At 46.3% G+C, this 22,741-nt stretch overlaps 1 protein-coding gene across 2 annotated transcripts in view; it reads left to right on the top strand.

Moving 5' to 3' along the window:
* The first annotated feature begins 7,192 nt into the window (after nucleotides 1-7,192).
* VCAN (versican) overlaps nucleotides 7,193-22,741 on the top strand; it is a 108,617-nt gene continuing 93,068 nt past the window's right edge. The window contains exons 1-2 of one of the 2 annotated variants that reach the window (XM_030512325.1): nucleotides 7,193-7,483; nucleotides 17,480-17,555. In XM_030512325.1, coding sequence (XP_030368185.1) covers nucleotides 17,486-17,555 — 70 coding nt within the window. In that variant the 5' untranslated portion in view covers nucleotides 7,193-7,483; nucleotides 17,480-17,485. The remainder of the gene's footprint in view (nucleotides 7,484-17,479; nucleotides 17,556-22,741) is intronic. The other variant, XM_030512326.1, reaches the window with a different exon arrangement.

Raw genomic sequence — 22,741 nt, 5'->3', positions numbered from 1 at the left:
TGCCTGATGCCTGGCTTCCAGGGCTTGCCAGGGGAGGTGTCTTTGTTCGCTGTACATGCCTGCTACTGCTGCTGGAGGAGACGTGACCTGCAGTGTGGTGCTGGTGCTTGTGGTGTGCACTGTGAATGGATTTTCACTTACTGACAGTTACAGGCTTCCCAAAGCACTGAGCCCATTTTCCTTTCAAAAAATGAGGTTGCTTTACAGATCACAGAGGGGGTGGTTCTGTCTTTGATTATTTTTACCTGTACATCGGGCAAACTTCAGGGCAAAGTTGTTTCCTTTTTCCAAACTTTTCTCTGGTGCCACCATGATTTATGTTCTGTGTCAATGCAAATAAGCTTCTTGGCTACTATGCTTCCTGCTCTGAAAAAAACCCCAGCATTAAAGATCACAGAACATTTAACAAAGCGTGGTAGTTTTCATCTGAGAGGAACTCCTCCAGCAGCTCCAGCAAGGATCGGAGGCTGTGCTCAGAGGTCAGCAGTGCTGGGACCCACAGCAGCAGGAGCAGAGAAGCCGTAACACTTGCTGGCAGGAGACAGGACCATGTACAGCCCTGCCTTCTCCTCAGAACCAAAGGGAAATGGTTCTCCAGTGGGAGGACTGGATATTTCTCTCTGCTTTTACACCCATCCTTTCCCCACTGAACACAAAAAGGATCACTTCCTACAGTAGGAAGTGATAAGCTTTCTGTGGGAGAAATGTTTGCAACTACCCCACGACTCTTATAAATCGTGCAAGACATATTTGCAGATGCCCTTGCCCTTTCACTTATTTATTTTAAGTGAAGGTGTCACAGATATTAGCCTGGCCACGTCTGGGAGCCAGACAGAAGATGTGGAATGCCAGAAATAGGCCTGGCTCAGCTCTTCCAACCTGCTTACACTCTCTTTTTCTCAAGGTGGGTTATGACTTTTCTTGTAGTCATGTATCTTTTCATCTTCCTTGCCTGCTAACAGCTACCAAAATTTCCGCCTTTTAATTCTGATGTGTAAAAAGGAGTCCCCAGGGAAGAGAAGTAGAGATTTTCTTGCATGGTGAGGGACAGGAGAAAAGTCTGCAGTCTCCCTTTCCTCCTCTTTTTGAGTCTTCCAGCTCTATTAAATTTTCTTGCTCCCTTTCACACACGGCAAAGGAGAAGAAACTATAGGTAGGCACTCGTGGAGTCAACGGGAACTTTCTAGTTACTTTTGTGGGCTTTGGGTTAATCACACTGCAAATGTGTGTTGTTGCTTTAGCAAAGGATGAGAAGGCCCAGGAAAAAGAGATTAGTTAAGAAAATCTCTCTTAATCTGTTTCAAGGCCCTATCAGTGTGGAACCAGACACAGTGAGTTTACTATTTGCACAATGGTGGTACCTTAGTATCATAAAAAGAGAAAAGAAAAAAAACAGAAGGAATTTATGAAAGGCTCATTTCATTTGGTAACAATAAGTGAACAAAACCATGCTCGATTATTCAGGATTACTTCTGCACTAAAGTTTATGATGCAGCCACAGAGTTATCAAAACAAAAATAATGTGTGTCGAGGATGGAGTTTATCAGAGGAAGCCCAGGACAGTATGGATTAGCACAACACTTGACTATGGCTCGGGCTGTGCCCTGCTGATAAGTTTCTAGTTTCTTTCCCCCTTTGCTTGCCTTGTCGTGTGTTTGGTCCTTATAGGGATCAGCATGGAAAAGGACCTTGGCAGTGACCTGCCCATCCTAACAACTCCTCCTCAGAATTACAAACCAGCTATTCTTTAAAGTGCCAAATCTGGCTGTGTAAAGCAGACTGCTTTTTGAGCCTGATGTGAAGATGGAGCCTGATACTTTGGCTTAAAGCAGGCAGAACCAAATGCCACCAGCTTTCCAACACAGATTCTGGTGGGATGAGCATAAGTAAAAACATCCCAACCTGGCCTCTTGTCTTTTGAGTCAAGGCAGAAACACTGAGGCAGAACAGAAACATACCATTGAAACGCAAGAGCAAAACATACTGTCGTGTTTGCCATCGTCAAGTGTTTTTGAAAGCCTCCATGTCCTGGACCTCCTCCTGATAAACTCTGTCCTGGAAGCTGACTATCTTAGTGTAGGTAATGCTGTGTCTGCATCATTACATTTAATGCAGAAATAATACCTAACCATCAATTGTGGTTTGTTTTGTTACCGGATGAAATACTCTATTCATGGTTTTTCATTGCTGAGTGCTTTCTCTCTTCCGTTACAGAGATATGGAGTAAAAATAGGTGGAGAAGGGTTTTGCCGCAAAAGAAACATTGACATAAGCCATCAAGTGCTTTATTTGAGAAAGTGGTTGTATACCCTATGGTTACCTCTGCTGCTAAGGTGGACTCCTTTATAGAGTTTTAATTTGGCTCTAAAAACTTATTTGACTAGAAGTGTAGGAAAGAAGAACTGGGAAAAGCTTTTCTTTAACACGGAATCTGAGAACTTGCAGAAGTCTATTGTTCTGAAAGATTTTGTGGTTTCTGAAAACACACTGGGTTTTAGATAACTGAATCACAGCAGAACCAGGAAGCAGCCCGTGTTTCTGCACCTTTAAGAGGAAAACTGGGCCGATGGACTCATTTTCAGCAGACCTGGCATGGCACAGCCCTCTGCAAGTAGATGGGAATGCGAAGTTACACCTTCAGAGCCAGTGGCCAAGTGGAATAACTTTGCAAGGATCTTTGATTTTCCTGAACTGACCTTAGTACTGCTGGCATCTAAATTACACAAATTATTTCCTTGACTTTTATGCAACGATTTTCACACACAGCAACTCAGGAGAGGGGAAAAAAAAAAAAAAAAAGAAAAAAAATAGGCATAGGAAAAGAAGGAAAAAAGGTAACTGTAAAGCCACAAAAGATGGCTTGAGAGAACCTATGCCAGGCAAGTTAGTGTTTCCTTGATAGACTGTATTTCAGATTCACAATATTCTTTCAAGTGTTGGGAAGATATATTTTCTTTTTTCCACAGATGTTTAATTTGATATTTGCACATTGGCTTTAGCCAAGGTCTAATTAATTTCAGATATTTCAAAACAATGGTTTCTCATAAAGAACCCTTTAGGATCTGCGTTTCACATTTAAAATGATAATCATTGTTGAGTCAGTAACATAAAACCTGTGCTTTAAAAGTGTGTAATAAAAATAGCATTTTTCTTCATCTCAGGGCTACAATGTAGCTGGAAGGATTATTTTCTTTTTTCTCTCCAATGATATTGCTTTAGGATGGAGACAAAGTGTAAACATTTTCCCTTTGTTGGGTTTTCTCACACAAATCTGAACATCTGAAAAGAATGATTTGTCATGGGAGACATTTGGCAGCCCGAGCAAAGGTTTACTGTTTCTACTTTGCCTAAAATATTTACAAAGAAAAATATCTGACATTCACAGTAAATCAGACAATGTTTCAGGCCTCTGACATAACACATGGGGGAAGTCTGCGTGGTCTCTCCGAGAGACGAGGAGAGGAGGTCCTGTTTCTGGACGTTTTTTGGTTCAGTGCTCTCGAGGGAGAAGAGGAGAGTTGAATAAAGTGGGATGACAATACCTAGGGGTTGCAGAGCGCTGTTTTTCTAGCTTGACCAGCTCCTCACTTTCCCCAGTCCTCCGTCCAAGGTCTCAAAAGCACTGGGAGGGAGAGTCTCCAGTGCAAACCACCCTTCTCTCTCCAGGGTTTCTTTCCCTCCCGGGCTGGGGATGCTCGGGATGAGTTCCCTCTTCCCTCCCACCCCACATTTTTGCAGCAGCACACCCAGAACAGGCAAAGGGGAGAGCTCCCTACCACCTCCATTACCCTGTGCCTTTGTCTCCCCATCCCACCTCCCCGTCCAGAAATCTCCATCCCCCCGCAGATACCAGCGGCCCCCGAAAAAGAGAGAGGAAGAGGGGAAGCGGCGGGAGGAGAACACTCGGGTTCTCCTCTGCGTCCTCTCTTTGTCGCCTCGCTCGGTTTCCCCCGTCGGGAAGGTGAGCGAGGGGAAGGGAAGGGAAGGAAGGGAAAGGGTCGGCCCCGCTCCTCCCGCCGCGGGGCTCCGCGCCTCCAGCCCCGGGGCCGCGAGGCTCCGCGGGGGCGCCGGGAGCTCCGCGCCGCGGAGAAGGAGGAGGAGGAAGAAGAAGGAGAGGGGGTGGAGAGAAGCAGGGGAAAGGGGTGGTTTCTGCATCCTCTGCTTTCTTCCTAGCTCCGTGAATGAGCGGCTCTGTCGCCCGGTTGCCATCAGGGCTCCCGGCATTCGGGGTGTGTGAGAAGAAAGAGAAGGGAAGAAAGGGAAGAGAGGGGAAGACATTTTCTTTAAAAAGTAGTCGCGTCTTTTCGTGAAAAATAAAAACGAGGCAAGCAAGCAGACTTGAAGCTGGGTCAGCCCCGGGGTTTAACTCCTCTTTGCTTCTTGGTGGTGCCTGTAGGCAGAGAGCAGCGCTCCCCACCACCTCCCATTCAGAAATTTCTGGTCATACCCAGTGCCTGCCGGTGCCTTCAGCTGGACCCAGTACAACGAGTGCCCCTGTGCACACAGGCAGCCACAGCATCCCCTCGTGGGGTTGTCTCACTCACTTCCCAGGGCAGCCACAGTTATGAAAAGGTGCTCATAGAGCAGCTCTGCAGGAGAGTAGAGATCTCTACACGGCAGGGCCAGCACCAGCTCCTCCTCCCTTCCTTTGCCTGGAGCAGTTGTTCAATCTCCAGTGCCCAAGAGTCAAGAAGTGGTGGAGAAGCAAGACTAGGGAAGCAGAGATGGCTTCTGCTTTGTTAAAGATCACCCCTTCTGCCTGAAGCCAAGGCAGGGAGCAGAGCAACAAAAGGTGAAGCTGGAAAGATGGGGCGGATGGTGTAAGCTAAAGGGGACAACTGAGCTACCTTCATTTTGACCATGGTGCCTGATCATTTATAAGTTTACCATTTGTCCTGGAGAAGGGGAGATACCCAAAGTCATGGGCTATGTCCTGCCCTCCTTTCCTGAGGCCTGGGGTGGTGTCAGAGAGCCTTGCCGATTCATCCAGAAAAGACCGGCCTACTGGGACTGGTGCAGATGAGATGTGTCCAGAGAGATTCTCACCTTATGCATGTCCTCAAATGCTTTCATCTGCAGCCCAAGAGGAGGCTGAGATAGTAAGGGGAGAGGAAACAGCGCCCTAAGCATGCATCTCACACACCCTTTATGTCTGGGAGGGCTGAAGAGACTTGTCTGAAGCAATGTTGGAAACATTTGATGTTAGATTTCTCCTTTCATTACAACATTGTGCTGAGGAGCTGTGTGCAGCCTCAGCAGTTGGGTTGCCACCTACACATGGTGAGGCAGGCAAGGCCAGGCTAGAAAAGAGCAGAGTTAACTCTGAGAACCCCCTTCACACGACTTAATACGAACTGCAATGCCTTTCTTAATGTGAACTGCAATGCCTTTGTGTGAATTTGCACCAAAAAGCCTCAAAAATAGGCCTGCATCTTTTTGAAAGCACAGAGTTACATTACTGTCAGTTGTAACACTGCAGAAGGTTCAAGGATGGAGACACCCATCCTTAGGTGGAGCAGGTTCAGACTATTGTTGTGGCTGCCCCATACCTGGCAGTGTTCAAGGCCAGGTTTGATGGGGCTTGGAGCAACCTGGTCTAGTGGAAGGTGTCCCTGCCTGTGGCAGGGGGTTGGAACTGGATGAGCTTTAATGTCCCTTCCAACCCAAACCAGGCTGTGATTCTATTGAGACAGGGCACTGCCCAGGAGGCACATATCCCATGCAGGGACAGACCTGTGCAAGAGGGACTAGAGGGACTGGTACCAGTGGGGTAGCCGTGGTAGGAAGGCTGCTGCACGCTGTCTGCGTTCACATGGAAAAGCAGGGTCATTCTCTCTTCAATGCGCTTGCTAGCAAGCAAGCCACTGTGGATTTACTCTCTTTTAAGGAGGAAAGACCACCAAGCTCTGTGAAGATGAGATAAGGATTCCATCCTTCTGTCCAGCTTCATTCACATGCAGGCCACAGCTCCAGCAAACCTGATCTGGTTCAAGTCACCAGGTCTCTGTTTCCCCCTGCTTGGCTGTCATAGCTTCCACCTCCATCTCCTCCAGCCTGGCACTGAGGGCGGTCTTTGGGCTTGTCCCAAACCCACTGTCAGCATAATTCTGTGCATGGAGTAAGCTGGAACGGTAACAGCAAGAGGCAATGGAAGAAAATTCCTCCTGCCTCTTCCTCACTGTTGTACCTGGGGCTGCCAAAAATCAGAGTGCCCAGAGCGCTGCAGTCAGACACACCTATTTCTCCAGGCTTTGCTTTTCTGGCTCCACATTTAAACCTTCCTGAATAAGGGGGGATTGTGGCACATGCTCCTCCGAGAGAAAGCATGCCAGAGGCACTGCTTTTGCCAGCATTTTGTGCCTGAAGGGTGCCTTAAGCTCCTGCCACGTACCAGCATAGGTACATTTTTGGGAAAGGAACTGCATGAGGAGCACAGCAGACCCTTTACTAAGTGGTAAATGTCTCTTGTAAAAGGGTGGTTTAGAGTTCTGCTTATGACTTCATCTGTGAGAGGGTTGGACGGCAAAGGCAGAGTGTAATCTTAAAAAAATAGGGGAAAGAAAAAGAGAAAAAAAAAAAGAAAAAAGAAAAATGGCTGGAGATGCGTGAAACTAGGGTGGAGGAACTTGGCTTGGGAGGCTGCCGATGTGAGGCTGCCTGTGAATTGGCACCAGCAAGGGAAGTTTGGAACAAGCACCAAGATATTCTTTCATTGCAACCTCTGCTGAGACTAGGGAAAAAAAAAGGGAGGGGGGAGAAGGGGGGGATTTCGGTCCCAGTCACTTTCCCCCATTTCAACCGGCTTCGGGAGCCAGGGTGGAGGAAGGTCTCTCCATTCTCTTCCCGGTTAATTGCTTAATTGGGGAACAATGCGCCTTTCTCACCCGCCTGCTCCTCTCCGGAGGGCCGGTGTCGGGCGAGCGGAGAAACCCGTCCCCGCCGTACAGGCTGCGGCTGCGGGGTTGGGGTGTGCGGGACCCCGAGGGCTTCCCGAGGGCTCCAGGAGGGTCGGCGAGGGGAAATTGGGGGACAGCCGGGGAGTGCTGGGGGGGGACGGACCGGGTCCGCGAAGGCAGCGCTGGGGGCTCTCCTGCGCCCAGCAGCTGTGGGAGCTTTGGAAATTGCAAGGAGGCTCTTGTGAGAGCTTGTGAACCCTCCTCTCCCCAAGCCAGCGCCCCTCCTTCTGCAGTGCTGACGGTACAACCATATAATAGTGATGGGTGGCTGAGGCTCGCATTTGAACTTGCAGGCGAGCTCCCTGTGCTCACAGCTCGGTCCAGGCTCCGCAAACCGGAGGCAGGTGCTCGCCGGCGGGGAGGGAGAGGAGTCCGAGCTCTGGGAGAAGGGGAGACCCCGGAACCACCGTCCTCTTCCAGCACTAACGAGGGGATTTACTCTTTCATGCGGCCACTGGGATCTCTGGACTAGCCCTAGCCACCACGCTGTGATTTTTTGCAGTCTCTGCAATACGCTACCTTTTAAGGTAACTAGAACTCCTTCAATGCGTGTTGGGGTTTTTTGTGTTTTTCTTTTTCTCTTTCTTTTTTTCTTTCCTTCCCCCCCCCCCCCCTTTTTTTTTTCTTCTTTCCTTTACATACGACTGCCAGCAAACACCTAGCATAAGATTTAAACCGGTTTTTTACTGCTGGTACCTGTAAGGACAAAGAGTTGTACTGCAAACCTTAAGCGGGAGGGAATAGCGATGATTGGTGAATTTAAACAACCTGGGCTAAGTTGAGCGACACGCGGGTGGAGGAAGGAAGGAGAGGAGAAGGGATGCTCGGGGACCCACCAAAATCCCCGGTGCAAAGAGGAGAACAAAGAAAACTAGGCAATAAAAGACTTTAGGGTGGGAGCCCTGACAGAAGGCTTTGACGCTAGTTCGTGTGAGGGGCTGGGAAGGTAGAGCTGCGCCTTGGTGTGCGGTGGGGCTCTGGAGGGAGGGAAGGAGGAAGGCTGCGTGTGTTCAATACACAAAGCGCCCGTGCGGTAGAAGAGGCGAGAACGGACCTTTCCTCTGGTCACTGGGTTTTCCTGCGCTGGGATAAGCGCGTGCTCAGCCTCCTCCACTCCTGCGTGTTCCTTCCACCTTCCTTCGGTTTTGTCGTTATTATTTTTTCCCCTTCCCCTGGTGTTCCTGGAAAGCCTCTCACAGGACAGAGCGGGGTTGAGGTCCTCGGGCAGCATCTCTTCGAGACAGGACAGCAAAAGGCGTCCTCTGAGCCACATTTTCGGTACTGGAAGGGGGGTAGTGGGTGAGGAGGAGGATCACCGGCTCAGTGGAGTAAAACGCACTCCGTTTTTGTGAGCACCCACAGCCCCCTTCTCGGGGCGCGGGCACTGCCTCGGGACTTCGCCTTTGTTGTACGAAGTGAGAGCATCGTGGAGGGAGATTGAGGGACTCCGGACGGCGGGAAAAAGCGGGTGTGTGTGGGGGGGGGGAGGAAGGGGGGGTCCCTGGGGGCACCGGCCCCACACAAAAGGGCGGCGGGGGGGCCAGAGCCAGCCCTCATTGTCCCCTCGACAAGTCCTCTCTGGCCGCCCCTCTTCCCTCCGGGGCACTCGGGATTAAGCCCCGGTGGCTTTTCTTTTCGTTTTCTTTTCAGGCATGAGTGTTGAAACGTGTGGAAGAGTGTGGGTGTTGGTTGGGTTTGGTTGTGTGGGGGTTTAGTTTCGGGGGTTCTTTTTTTCGTTAAAACGGGTCCGTTTCCTCCCTAAAGGAGTGAGCAAGAGGCGAGGCGAGAGGGGCACAGCGCCCGGCGGGGAGCCCTGGCTGTGGCGGCGGTGCAGGGCGGGCAGGGGGAGCGGTTCTCCTGGGGCTCGGCTCTGGGGATCTCCGACGGCTGCTGCTCAAGCGCGTCCCGGGTCCGCCGGAGGAGGGATCCCCAGGCGGGCGGAGTGAGGGGGGGAAAAAGCCTGGGAGGGGGGCGGCGGGACAGGGGTCCCGCCTCGGGCGGGCGCGGTCCCTGCCGCTCTCGAGGAACGGGCACGGTCCGGGCGCGGCGGCTGCGGCACTGCGGCGCCCCCTGGCGGATAGCGGCGGCGGTTGTCCTTTCGTACGCGCTCGTTTCCCGCCAGAGGGCTCCGGTTTCCCTCGCCTTCAAGAGGAGGGAAAAGAAAATAATCGTTAATAAATTAATGTATGAATTATATTTTTTAATTAATTGTCGCCGCTGCGTTTCGGGCTGTTAATCACGCTGCCCGGATCGACGCCGGAGCCGACAGTCGCTGTGGTGGTGGTTGACAGCGGGGCGGATTTCCCGCTGCCCGCCAGGCTCCCTCAAGCGCTCCGGGTGTGAGACGAGACACCGCCGGGGAAGGGGGCCAGGCTGCCTGCCGAGCGCCCAGTGCCGACGCCGGACAAGGAAACAAACCCTTGTCCAGCCGGCAGACTGGTCATAATGCTGAGCCCCACAATGGCGGTGCGGGGCTGTGGATGCCATAAGCTGCATCTGTACATCTTTCCCCTGCCTGTACTGGGCACTGGTGAGGCTGCACCTCAAATCCTGTGTTCAGCTCTGGGTCCCACACTACAAGAGGGGCATTGAGGTGCTGGAGCAGGTCCAGAGAAGGGCAACGGAGCTGGTGAAGGGCCTGGAGCACAAGTGTGATGAGGAACAGCTGAGGGAACTTCGGGGGGTTTAGTCTGGAGAAGAGAAGGCTCAGGGGGGACCTTATCACTCTCTACAACTACCTGAAAGGAGGATGGAGCCAGGAGGTGGCTGGTCTCTGCTCCCAAGGAACAAACAATAGGACAAGAGGAAACAGGCTCAAGCTGCGCCAGGGGAGGTTTAGACTGGATGTTATGGACAGTTTCTTCCCCAGAAGGGTGCTCAGGCATTGGAACAGGCTGCCCAGGGCAGTGGTGGAATCACCGTCCCTGGAGGTGTTCACACACCGTGTGGATGAGGCCCTTAGTGACAAGGTCCAGTGGTGGCCTTGGCAGTGCTGGGCAATGGTTGGACTTGATGATCTTAAAGGTCTTTTCCAACCCAGATGATTCTGTGATTCTATGATTTTATGCACTGGTAGGGCTAGAAATGGGAAGGATTACTTGCACATTTGTGAGTCTCAAACCCTCACTAAACTGGCACCAACTTCACTGGAGCACTTTGAAATCTTTGGCTGGAATGTGCTGTCAATGTATGGAATGTTTTATGGATGTATGGAATGTGGGGGATCTTATTCTTCATTATTATTGTAGACTCAAGCTGCATTTGAAAGACATTGAATGTTGACTGGGTTAAACTCAATTAATATAGTAGCAAGGACCTTAGGTTTTAAGACCTTGAGGGTCTTACACATCCCTCACATTACAATATGAAGTAATACAATATGAAGTGATTCCACCACTGCCCTGGGCAGCCTGTTCCAATAAAAAGCTGATATTAAATATTCTCAAATTTTTTAAACAATAAGTCCTTAAATTTATTAGTACTAACAAACTTCTCCTAGAGGACTGCTTTTCTTGTGCCATCCAAGTGGTAAATAATTATACTTCTAGCTTTTAAAATGCATGCTTGCAATCAGTGAAAACTTTCATAAAGGAAGTTTTAGTTACCTTTAGATAAAAAACTTTACCCATGGAAAGAGAAGCAATTCGGGGGCCTGGTGGAAAGTCAAGCTCATTAGCTTAAGTTCTGGAAAATGCACTCTAGTGCTGACGAGAAAGAGCACTCCACTGAAGCTGAGTGGATTAAGCTGCTTATTTGTATTAGAATACAGCAGTTTTCATTGAGAAAACGTATTGTACAAACAACTGCTATATTTCCATGTGAGCAAATGTGAGGCAGGTGCACAAATTAATGAGGGATCTAAGTCATGCTTTTACTGACAGCCTATGGCACACAGGCAGGTCTAGGGCAGGTGCTCAAATTAATGGGGAAAATAAATGGGGAAACATCCCTTTTTATGCTACAAAAAGTGCCACACACATGTTTCATAAAGAAGGAGCTTGGGACTTCATTCACTTGAGTAGAACGACAGGCTGTTCCCTTGGGATTGTGAAGGGCCTGGAGCACAAGTCTGATGAGGAACAGCTGAGGGAACGGGGTGGGGGTTAGTCTGGAGAAGAGAGGGCTCGCAGGGACCTTATCGCTCTCTACAACTATCTGAAAGGAAGATGGAGCCAGGAGGTGGCTGGTCTCTGCTCCCAAGGAACAAGCTATAGAACAAGGGGAAACAGCCTCAAGCTGCGCCAAGGAAGGTTTAGACTGGATGTTATGGACAGTTTCTTCCCCAGAAGGGTGCTCAGGCATTGGAACAGGTTGCCCAGGGCAGTGGTGGAATCACCGCCCCTGGAAGTGTTCACACACTGAGTAGGTGAAGCCCTCAGCGACATGGTTTAGTGGTGGACTTGGCAGTGCTGCAGCAATGGTTGGACTTGATGATCTTAAAGGTCTTTTCCAACCCAGATGATTCTGTGATTCTATGATTTTTTTCTTTTTGCTGCTTCTGCCACATGCCTCTGGCTCTCTTCATAATGTCGCTGCAGGGGAGAAGTGGGGCAGAAGAGGTCTGTGGGTATCCTATCCAGCAGGCGCGAATGCAGAGCCTGGTGTTTGGGGTGCTGCTGGGGTGCTTGCTCTTGGACTTCACACGCTCTCTCTGATAATCAATTTTTCCACCATGCCTCTGTGAGGCCATCGGGATGGCCCAGACCTGCTTCTGGCACAAACTAGCACAAGCCTGGGAAGCATGTCCTCAGGCTGCAGCTCCTCGGCGTCTGCCAGAGTGAGGCGCGCCAGAACATGCTGTGCTGTGGTCACTTCTCAGTCAGCTCTCCTGCCTGTGATCAGGCTGGGGCTCCAGCGCTGGAATTGTTCCCGGTGCGGCTGTCGGTGCTTGAGGAAGGGAGGATGAAGGTGCCCCTAGAACTTTCTTGGGGACTTTAGGAGGGTGTTTGTGAGTGATGATAGGCTAACCAGACACCACTGATGGGCCGGATGGCAGGCTCACTCCAACAGGTGGCAGCGCCAAGGGCTGATTAATAATTACATGGCAGAGACACGGTGAGACTGGCAAAGCTAGTTAGGCAGCACTTACAGTGAGGTTGGTACATGTCAGCAATTAACAGTCAGATGCATAAAAGGATCAAAGGCAAAGGAAAGTGCAGACTGCTTGTGTTTGAGAAAGGGTAGCAGTGATGAAGGTTTCAGGCAGAGCTCGGAAGGTAGCAAGAGTTGTGCTGCGCCTGGGGTCAGTCACTTCCAGCTCACTGTGTTTCACGGTGGAGCTGTGTAATTTTCTGCTTTACCCATTAGTAGGAGCAGCAACCTCAGTTAGCTTCTCTAGTGCCACGTTCTGTTAAAGTTTCCCCTCACCACCCCTCTTTTATTTTTTTTATTTTAAAGCTTTCAATGTGAAGCTGACTTTCACTATATGGAGGCAACAAGGGTCAATGGGCAGAAGCTCCTTTTTATGTGTTTAAGGAACATGGTCTAGCTTTCACCATACAGCTGCAGCACATATATTGAATCGGTCTCAGTGTGACCTGAGAAGCTGCAGCTTTTAAAGACAATGTCACCTCTGTGAAAGTAGCTAATTTCTCATTGTCCCAACTTCAGAGAAGTTGGGAATAGTTTTGTGATGGTAGTTCTTAGTCTGTTTCACACCAGGACAATTCATTCTGTCTTAACCTGGAGCTTAAAACAGAGACACACGATGTACTCCCATCTGGTTAAATTAGAATAGCATTGGTGTGAGATCAAGCTTACACTGTAAACTAAACACGAGCTGGAATTTCATCGGAACTTATTGCTCCTGTAAGTTTTTGCTGTGGTAAGGGAAGGTAGCAGTGTCTGCAAATATAGAAGCCCTGCTCCCTCCCCACAGAGACAACCTCTGCTGCTAGTTCTTAAACATGTGAAGTTTGTCAAGGACTTGACATCTTTTTGATTAAACTACGCTGTGCTCAGGGTTGCATCCACTTTAAAAATACAGTGCAAATTACTACTGTAGATTGGTCTGCCTGTAGTAGCTCCTAGTAAAATGGATCAGTCCAGTTGGAAACCAGCCAGCAGAAAATGCAAGTTCGGTCACATTAAGTGAGATACTTTTTTTAACAGAAGGTGGAAATTAAACACTTACTCAAGTCTTGCAGTCTTGAGTTGGCAGGATATTCTTACTGAGTCTCTAGTATTATGGTTTTCTCTTACTCTAGGTGTAGTGACACCAAGGGAGGCGGGGGTGTGTGTGGAAATGGTATGGTTAGAAGGATTTTGGCTAATTACTGTGGACTTAGGGACAGTACAGCAGGCAGCCAGCAGAGGCTTTTGCCAACTGTAGACTTCAGGAATGGGAAATAAAAACCCATTTTAGATCAGGGTTTTTTCTCTGGGGCTGCAAGGGAGCAGAGTCAGCTGCAGCCCCTGCCAGAAAAAGGGTAGGAGGCAGGAGCAGTCACATCCGCCAGTGGTGGCCTGCAAATGTGGGCAGCACTGAACGGGGACTGAGGTGGGAGCAGCAGCTTCCTCCTTGCCGGCAGCTCTTGAGCAGAATTGCTGGTACCAGAGCTCTGCTTTCATACAATCATAGAATCACAGACTGGTTTGGGTTGGAAGAGACGTTAAAGCTCATCCAGTTCCAACCCTCTGCCACGGGCAGGGACACCTCCCACTAGACCAGGTTGCTCCAAGCCCCATTGAACCTGGCCTTGAGCACTGCCAGGGATGGGGCAGCCACAGCTTCTGTGGGCAACCTGTGCCAGCGCCTCACCACCCTCACAGGGAAAAACTTGTTTCTAAGAGCTCATCTCCATCTCCCCTCTGTCAGGTTAAAGCCATTGCTCCTTGTCCTGTCCCTGCAGCCCTTTGTATAAAAGCCAGTCTCCAGGTTTCTTGTAGCCCTTTTAGGTACTAGAAGACTGTTATAAGGTCTCCCCTGGAAGCCTTCTCTTCTCTAGGCTGAACAAGTCCCCTCTACAAAGATAGGCTGACCTGAGGTGCTGAGCAAGGTACCACCATTGTGATCTGCACGCTGTCATTTGGAGGTGGTGGCAGGGGTAACTGCACATTTAATTCTGTCAGATGTAGTGGAACAGCACTCAGTAACTGAGCGTTCATGGGATTTCACCAAGGACCAGGGTGTGAAAACCCTCGTACATGGAGAACTGCATGGGAACTGTTGTTCGTGTTGCCTAAGGGCTGAAAATCAGACCTTTCCCCCAACATTTTTCATTGCTTGCATAAGTACGTAGGGGTAGAGGAGATTGAGAAAAATAAAAGGTTGAGAGATGACGTCCAGAGAGTCGAGTGGGGATTTTTTGGCAGGAGTCTCATATTAAGCTCCATGCTCAAACAGTGCAATTTTTCTTTTTTGAGCTATCCAAGCTCTTGGTGCAGCAGGTGTAATTCCTGCACTACTCAGTAAAAGGCTAAGTAGCCATCACAACCATAAACGCTCTCTCTTGTGAGTTCAGCAGTCACAGGATATCTTAGAAATTGTCCTTCTGCAGTTGTATTTCTGTTTTCATATTTCATTGTGGCTGTATGTATTGTGCTTAGTGATTGGAGGTTGAGGATATGAGGGTTCCTCAAATTGCATTTGTAATGCAGTCATCAACACGATGTTGGAGGATCAGAGCTCTGTGCTTATGGACAGAGCTCTGTGCTTATGGACAAAGAGGAATGGGAATATGAGATCTTCCCTGTACTCTGCACATGTAGTGTAGGACAGAAGCTCAATTCTAGTCCACTCAAGTCCACTTCTTTGGACTTGATGATCTTAAACATCTTTTCCAACCTAGTTGATTCTATGATTCTAGAGCTCTGAGATGGTTCTGAGGGTAGCAGCAGGGTTTGTCTTCTTACCAAATGTGAAAGCAGTTACACCACCTCTTGTCATGACTGTATTACAATGAGCTTCTGAGGGCAATAGGGCTCCAATTGGCATGTGCCACGTGTGCAGGCACTCCTGGTCAGGGCCAGTGCAGTGGTCTTAACACGCAGCCAGCCCTGTTTAGGTGCAGCACACCCATCTTCCAGGGAAAAAAAAATCCTTATTTCTTTTTCTGTGATTCCCTTGTTTCTAGTCCCAAAAGCCAAGTTTGCTTCCGGAGGAGGAGAGAGGTCAAGCATATGGGTAAACATGGAAATCTAAACTGATAAACAGTTTGTTCTAGATCTTTGTTTAGCTGTTGATGTAGCCAGTGTGTGACGCATGTGAAACACATGTGGGCAGAATATCTCAAAGGAAGGTCTGGAGCCACCCTGCTTTCACAGAGGCCAGAGCAGAGCACTGTCGGCAGGCAGGTCCAGCATTCACCACCTTTGAATGAAGTAGTCTGTTGGTCTTCTTTCTGTGCTCTCTTCAGAGCGCTTGTGTTACTGAAGGACCTAGTTGGCTGTGGATTTGGTTCTTGAGGCTTAAAGCAGTTTCAGGATACAAGGGTTGCTTGAAGGCCCTTCTAGTCTGTGCACATGTGTAGTCTCAGCACGACCTCTCTTTTTCTTTTTTTTAAATGTTGTGTAATAATGAGGATTATTTAAGGGTTTGTCTAAACAATCACATGACTGTATTTCAGAGCTTGTCCCTTACATTAAAAAGAGTTTGATGTCTGCAGCTCGTATGCAACCTCCTCACTTGTTACAATCTTCTGCAAGTCATATATAATATGCCAGAGCACAGTATAGATTTCCACAGTTAAAAAATGGACACTTTAATTTTCTCCATGTACAGCTTGGCTTGTGTAAGTGTGTGGAGAGAGAAAAACTCTGGCTGGCCGGTGTTGGGGCCATGTGTTAGAGTCTTCAGAAAAAGTTTTATGGCAGATGTAGCTCAAACTGAATGAAGTCAAAGAAGATCCCGTTCTTGTTTGAGACTCGGTCATAAAAGGCGCAAATTCCACTAAGTTAATATTGCAAAATAAGTGATATCACATTATACACTCAGCTCTATTGAACTCTGAAGGAGAGTTGGGGCGTCTTTGGCAACATGCAGTCTGCTTTAAGGAAAGCAGCTGTATTCTTTCCTCCACACCCTGGGAATAGGTTGCAGCATATGTTTCCCAGTGCAACCATCCAGATCTGGCCATCCATGCATAGCAAATGAAAAGCTCTTGGGTTTTCAGCCCTTTTGGGTGGGAATTTTTAACATGATGCTGTTATGTTAGAGATCGCCTCATTGGAAAGGCTTGGTTTGAGATGTTTTGCATCTTTTCTGAGCTGTTCAGCCGTTACAGGATAGATGCCAATTCACACAGACTCATGTGAAGTTTGGGCTGCAGCTGTAAGCTGGGGAGAAAACTTTCCTGAGGTTGAACACGTCACCAGTAGTTTTCTAAAGATGTTTGTCTGTGTGTCTTGCTATCGCGTTCAGTACAGCTTGCTGAGGTTTTAGAAAGTATTAGTAATGTTTTAACCCTAAAGCATTATACGTAAGTACTAAAGAACTACAATGCTAAAAAATATACATGTGCAGTACAAGTTTCATAGTTATAACAGACATCTATTGCATGTCTGTTTCACTATTCCTTAAAGCAGTTCAACTGTAATCTTTTGGACAGGGGAAAACTATTAGTTCAGTTTACTGGCCCAAGTAAAGAAATTAAGTAAAGAAATTAAGCAATATCACAAATTTTGTGATAAAAAAATTTCAAAGGCAGTGTTTGACAAACTGTTGTTGAAAGTAATTTTGTATGCTGGCTAGAGTACACATATGCGTAACTATGTGGAAGAGGGACTATTTATAAACCCCTTACAGTAGCTGACATTTATAGGACTTGCAATGCTTTTGTTAGTGTACTGAAATTTTCAGGATATTTACAAATTCAACATATGCAATTAAGAAGTGGAATAAAAATGAAGATATACTATTATGAACAAGATATTGTTATGTACATATGATATACATGGAAAACTCTTCAGCTGTTAGAAGGTGGAGCCTGTAAAGGAAGTGAGAAGCAAAGCCAAAGGGAACTGACATGTCTGAGTGTCACTCTGGATTTGATAACCTGAAACACATTATGAGTTTGTATTTAATAGGCACACATTGTCATTCTAAAAAATTTCCACTGTAAAATATTATATGGAGAAATCTTGATAGCAGGAAGTTATCTGGCAACTTGCAATGGGAGGAGTCATACTGTGGATGTCAACTCACCATCAAAATTCAGGAAAAGTTTGTCATGGGGAGTCCCTTCTGACATGAACCAGGTTGTTACCTGTTGACAAATGACAGGGTAGTTTGTGTGACAGACATATAACTACCCAGAGGTTGGATCTGAAGTGGCAACACCCCATCAGAAAAAAGTAACCAGGTTGTACTCATACATTGCTACCACTATATAGAAATAAACTATAAACAGTGAATAAAATGGCAGAAGATCAATATACTAAGAATTATTCTCTGTCCCAATGAACCTTTTTTTTTTAAGAAGATGAATGCTTTTAGTATCAGTGGCAAATACTGAGGTACTGAGTTACAACACTTGGTAAGGGCACAATGCAATATTAACCATGTCTTTGTTCTTTATTTGTAGGTCAAGATGTTGTTAAGTATAAAAACTATCTTATGGATGTACTCTACGTTAGTTATAACATACATGCTACCTAAAGGTAAGTCTGTTATACATCGAACCATTTATTCAAATCTCTTTTAGTGGTCTAATCAATAGGGTATTTCCCAGGATGTGGCAAATAATCAAAACTCAGGAGATTCAGTTTTTGGTCTTGCCTCTGCCACTCTTTTTTGCTGCACTGTGTAACTAACTTTGTTTCCGTGTTCTCTTCTTTTCCATACTGATTTATTTAGAAAACTCTTGGTGTATGGACATGTTTTTGGCAAGGTTTTAAATAACTGGCTGGTGTTTCCTGAAGTTTTTAAGTGTCGTTACTATAATTCAAGTAAAAATAAATTGCCATAGGATTACATTGTGTAGAGCAAAATAGATTGCCTTCTCCAAATACTCAAGAATGCATTTTAATCATTTAAATTGTGCTTCTGAAATGTGGGACCTGTTGGCCAAGCTGTCTCACACCTTTGTTTTCCATGATCCACTCAGGATCTCCTTGGACTAGATGACGTAAGGGCTGGTGGGAGGGCTAATTTTAGTGGGGGGCCGACACCTTCCATGGGAGCTTCAGCCTAGTGCCACAGAGGGAATAGTGCCAGCAGCACAGGAGTACAGCAGGTTCCTGGAAGAGACCTAGCAAGTGGTGAAACGAAATGGGGGAGGTTCTGGGCGACAGGAATACAGGTTTGGAATACCTCCAAGACAGATCCCAATGTGTGTGCTCATGTATGTTGTGCCACAGCCTTTTGGGTTTGTAGGTCACCACTTGCACCCTCTCTGTGTTCAGAGTGAAACCAGTAGCCCCAGTTTCTGCTTTGCTCTGTGATCTGTCAAGGAGCAACTGGGGACATGCCTCTGGAGTAGGCAGTCTGGCTGCCAGCCCCCTGTTGGAGTCTTCCATGAGCTAACCTGGTGACGGGTGCCTTGGGTGCTAGGGTCTCCAGCAAGGACATGTTACGGCAGCTGCAGGCCTTCAGTTTGGGTGGAAAGGAGGATCGCTTACTACTTCTCTTGGCAGTTACATGCTAACATTAACGTATGTATTCATGTGTGGTTGCCATAGCTATTTGAAAGTTTGAGTCAAACCTTTAGTAAGGAAAAGATCCCCAATGTGGCTGAGACTCACAAAATTGGGATAATAGCTTTCCCAAGCCTCAAAACAAGATTTTTCTTGATCTTCCATCCCTCCCCTTCTTTTTTTCTTTTTTTTTCCTCTCCAGGAACTCCTAAAACTGATTTTAGCCTCTGGGAGAATCAAACGTACTCATTTTTTTCCACCCCTCTTCAACATAGTTACCAACAAAGTCTTTAGGTAGTCCTGTAAGAGGAAGAAAAACACTATTGTGCTCAGTTGAGCCAACTAAAAAGAAGTGTGTTGTTTTTTCTTTCCTTTTTCCCCCATCAGGTTGGGAGCACCATCCTTTACTGTTTCCTACCATCACTTCCTCCTTAGAATAAGTAAGGCAAAGGATTCTGATAAGAAATTTAAACATAATGTTTCTCTTAGGACCAACTGAAAGTCTGTTCATGTTTACTTAGGGCATAGTTTCATGGTCTGCCTAATAGCACACACATTTTAGCACTAGATGTGATAGTCCTGCCCCTTTTCCATCCCCTGGTGCTAGTTTTCATGCTTTTCTTTGTGCTGACACTAGTGATTATGTGGGTGTGTGGCCAGCTGAAACAGGTAAGCGACTTGTTTGAAAGAGCATATGGCATTTCTTGAAGGTTATTTTTCCACTGGATCAGACCTTTGACTCAATGCCTTGCACAAATGCTAGCAGAATTCAGGGACTGGATCACTGACATGGAGTGGGATGGATCCTTATAGTGGTAGAACATGGGATGGCACCTTTAGATGTCCCCTGACTTACTCCACCTTTTGCCACCTCTTAAGTGGCTTGTGTTGTCTCCAGTGTAGACTCTTTAGTCCTTAAGCAAGTTTCATATGAACATGCTGGTAAAAGCTTCTCAGGAATATAGACCAGGTTCTGACTGGTCCTTGTTTGCCTGAATCTTTTGTAATACACTTATGTTCCTAGAATACACTGTGAGCTTTGTGGGTGTATATTTGAAGTTAAGGGACATACTTTTGCCATACAGAGTCTTAAACACATTCAAACAACCTCAGGCACTGCTACAGGTTGGGTGGAGAAGAAATTCAGAGCAGCCCTGCAGAGAAGGACTTGGGGGTGTCGGTTGACGAGAAGCTTGACAAGAGCCGGCAGTGTGCGCTTGCAGCCCAGAAAGCCAACCGTATCCTGGGCTGCATCAAAAGAAGTGTGACCAGCAGGTCAAAGGAGGTGATCCTGCCCCTCTACTCTGCTCTTGTGAGACCTCACTTGAAGTACTGCGTACAGTTCTGGTGTCCTCAACATAAAAAGGACATGGAGCTGTTGGAGCGAGTCCAGAGGAGGGCCACGAGGATGATAAGAGGGCTGGAGCACCTCCCGTATGAAGACAGGCTGAGAGAGTTGGGGCTGTTCAGCCTGGAGAAGAGAAGGCTGCATGGAGAGCTCATAGCAGCCTTCCAGTATCTGAAGAGGGTCTATAAGGATGCTGGGGAGGGACTCTTCCTTAGGGACTGTAGTGGTAGGACAAGGGGTAATGGCTTCAAACTTGAACAGGGGAAGTTTAGATTAGATATAAGGAAGAAGTTCTTTACAGTGAGGGTGGTGAAGCACTGGAATGGGTTGCCCAGGGAGGTTGTGGATGCTCCATCCCTGGCAGTGTTCAAGGCCAGGTTGGACAGAGCCATGGACCACATGGTTTAGTGCAAGGTGTCCCTGCCCATGGCAGGGGGGTTGGAACTAGATGATCTTAAGGTCCTTTCCAACCCTAACTATTCTATGATTCTAGGATTCTATGATTCTGTGTTCTGTATGTGCTATAAAATACATGTGTCTATGCCTATTATGTCTGCATGTTATGTTATTCTGTCATGGCTTTTTATATTTGTTTGGTTGGGGTATTTTTCCTCTTCAGACTTTTATTTTAAGAGTTTTGTAACATTTACAACAGAAAAATGTAAAAATTCTAGGGAAAAGACTTTGTTCTCAAGCAAGAAGTTCTTCACACGCTAAGCTGGTGCCAACCAGCTTGGTAATTTGAAAACCATCCTTTTGTTTAAGAGTATTACAAGTATTGTAGGTCCTACATAATGAGATTAAGACATGGTATAAAACAATGTCGGCAAATGCCTGCTTTTCTCAGCTTGTGTTCCAGTTTACAAAGTGTTATAAAATATTTTATTCATATTTTTGCCCACCATGTCCCTTTTGAGGAATAATCTTTGATATTCCTTGTTAAAGGAACTGATGATATTGATAGTGGCTAAAAAAGAGACATTACATGGGATGTAAGCATTGGGAAAATGCTAAAGGAACAAAAGGGTAATATGGATTAATAGAAAATATTGATGCTTTCTGTGTTGGCCAGTAAATTTTGCTTGACTAACTCAGACTGCTGCAAGAAAGCAAGCTTTTTGGGACTGTTGAGGATCATCACATAATCTTATGTTTCAGTGGCAAATATTATTTTTTTCAATAGGGAAAAGTTTCTCCCCTTTTCTTTTTCTTTTCCCCTCTTCTTACCTCCTCTTGTCAAAACAAAAAGTGCTTTTATATAGTGTTTTGTAATGCTTTCTACACATAGATGGGCATGTGTGTAGCTACATGGCCTTCTATTCTGGGATGTAGTCCAGTTTATGCTAGATCTAGTTTGCATATCATGATCATATGTGATGTTTACCAAGGGTTTCAGTCTGCTGATATGAAGACAGATTTTAAAGAGAGGAAATTTCCTCAGGGTTAGTGCTGATATTCCAGATCACTCATAACCAGAAACAGTGTTGTCAAAAGTTTATTAAAATTCTGTCAATCAGGATAATTATAACTAGGTCATTTTTCATTTAAGAAGTTCCTGTAATGTATATAGATGACAAGAGATCGTAATAAATACTAAGTATTTTGAGAGTGATTTTAATCTCCCACCTGTGCAATTTGGCAGTAATTCCATCATAATTGATAGGAGTGAGTGCTCATTCTGTTTCTTTATCTCTACCCCACTGTAACTTGGTGAAGTTTCAAGAAACTGAAAGTGATATAAAAGACAGTGGTGTTTCCATACTGTACATTTTCAGGATAAAACCAGTTCTTTCTAGTTTTTAGCAATCAATTGATTCTCAGTGAGTTGACTTTTCATTTTGTTATGAAAATAAAAATCCCCCCAACTCTCAATAGATTTATCCCCCCCCTCCCCGCCCCCCCAAAAAAAGTATATTCAATCAAAGCTTTTGAGCTAGTCTTTAGTCTGTACTAATTTCTGCAGGCTTGTCTTCAAGCTTTGTGAATTCTCTAGTCCTCAGTTTTATATTGGACCTACTTTTGTCTTTCCCTGTTTTATACACAGATTCTTGATAGGTCTGAGCCCAAAGTGTATGAAGTGATTAGTTTGACTATTACATGTGAGTTTTACCATCACTGGTCTCTGTGTATGAGTTAATGGAACAATGAAAATCTCCCTTAATCGCAGAGTGAGCATCTTGCTGGTAGATGCGCTCAGACAGTGCCATTCCATGTGAAGTTTTCAGCTGAGCTTTGGGTGCAACACAGCTGTTTTGGCACAGCACTACTCTGTTGTTACATTCTCTCTGGTCTAATCAGTTTTGATACAGTTGTCTTGACTGTATCTGCATTGTGTTCCCAAGAAGTTCCAGTCAGGTAGGCATGGATGGAAAGGATCTGAGGGACTTCCTTTCAAACTTCTGGGTCTTCCTTGGTCAGTCCATTTTTTTGTTTGTTTGTTTTTCAAGTTAGTACTTCATTGTTAAAATGCTTGACCATCAAGCTGATGATTCTTGTACTGAACGTTCTTAGATAATACAATTAATACTTTATGCTATAAAAGTCATCTCTCTCTGTTAAAAATAATTAACCTAATGAGCAATTTTCCTTTTTTCCCTGCTCTTCTTTTTCTTTATTTTTTTCCTTCTCTCTGTCTTCCCCTCAAACCTATTAGTCTTTACGGAGAGATTATATTTGTGATGATAGATAAACAGCTAGATAATTTTCATGTGTTGGTGTCTTGTATTTAACGAATCACTCTGTTGGTGGCTAGTATTTGAAATTACTGTGTTTCTAAACTTTATGAAGCCTAGCTCACTTCAAATTGAGGCTCAGCACGTTCCACCTTTCAAAAAATGTTCGCATGCAGGACAGTGAAAGAGAT

This window comes from Strigops habroptila, chromosome Z, assembly GCF_004027225.2.
Source record: "Strigops habroptila isolate Jane chromosome Z, bStrHab1.2.pri, whole genome shotgun sequence".
In the NCBI taxonomy this organism is placed as follows: Eukaryota; Metazoa; Chordata; class Aves; order Psittaciformes; family Psittacidae; genus Strigops; species Strigops habroptila.
This window is presented reverse-complemented; position numbering and strand designations above follow the sequence as displayed.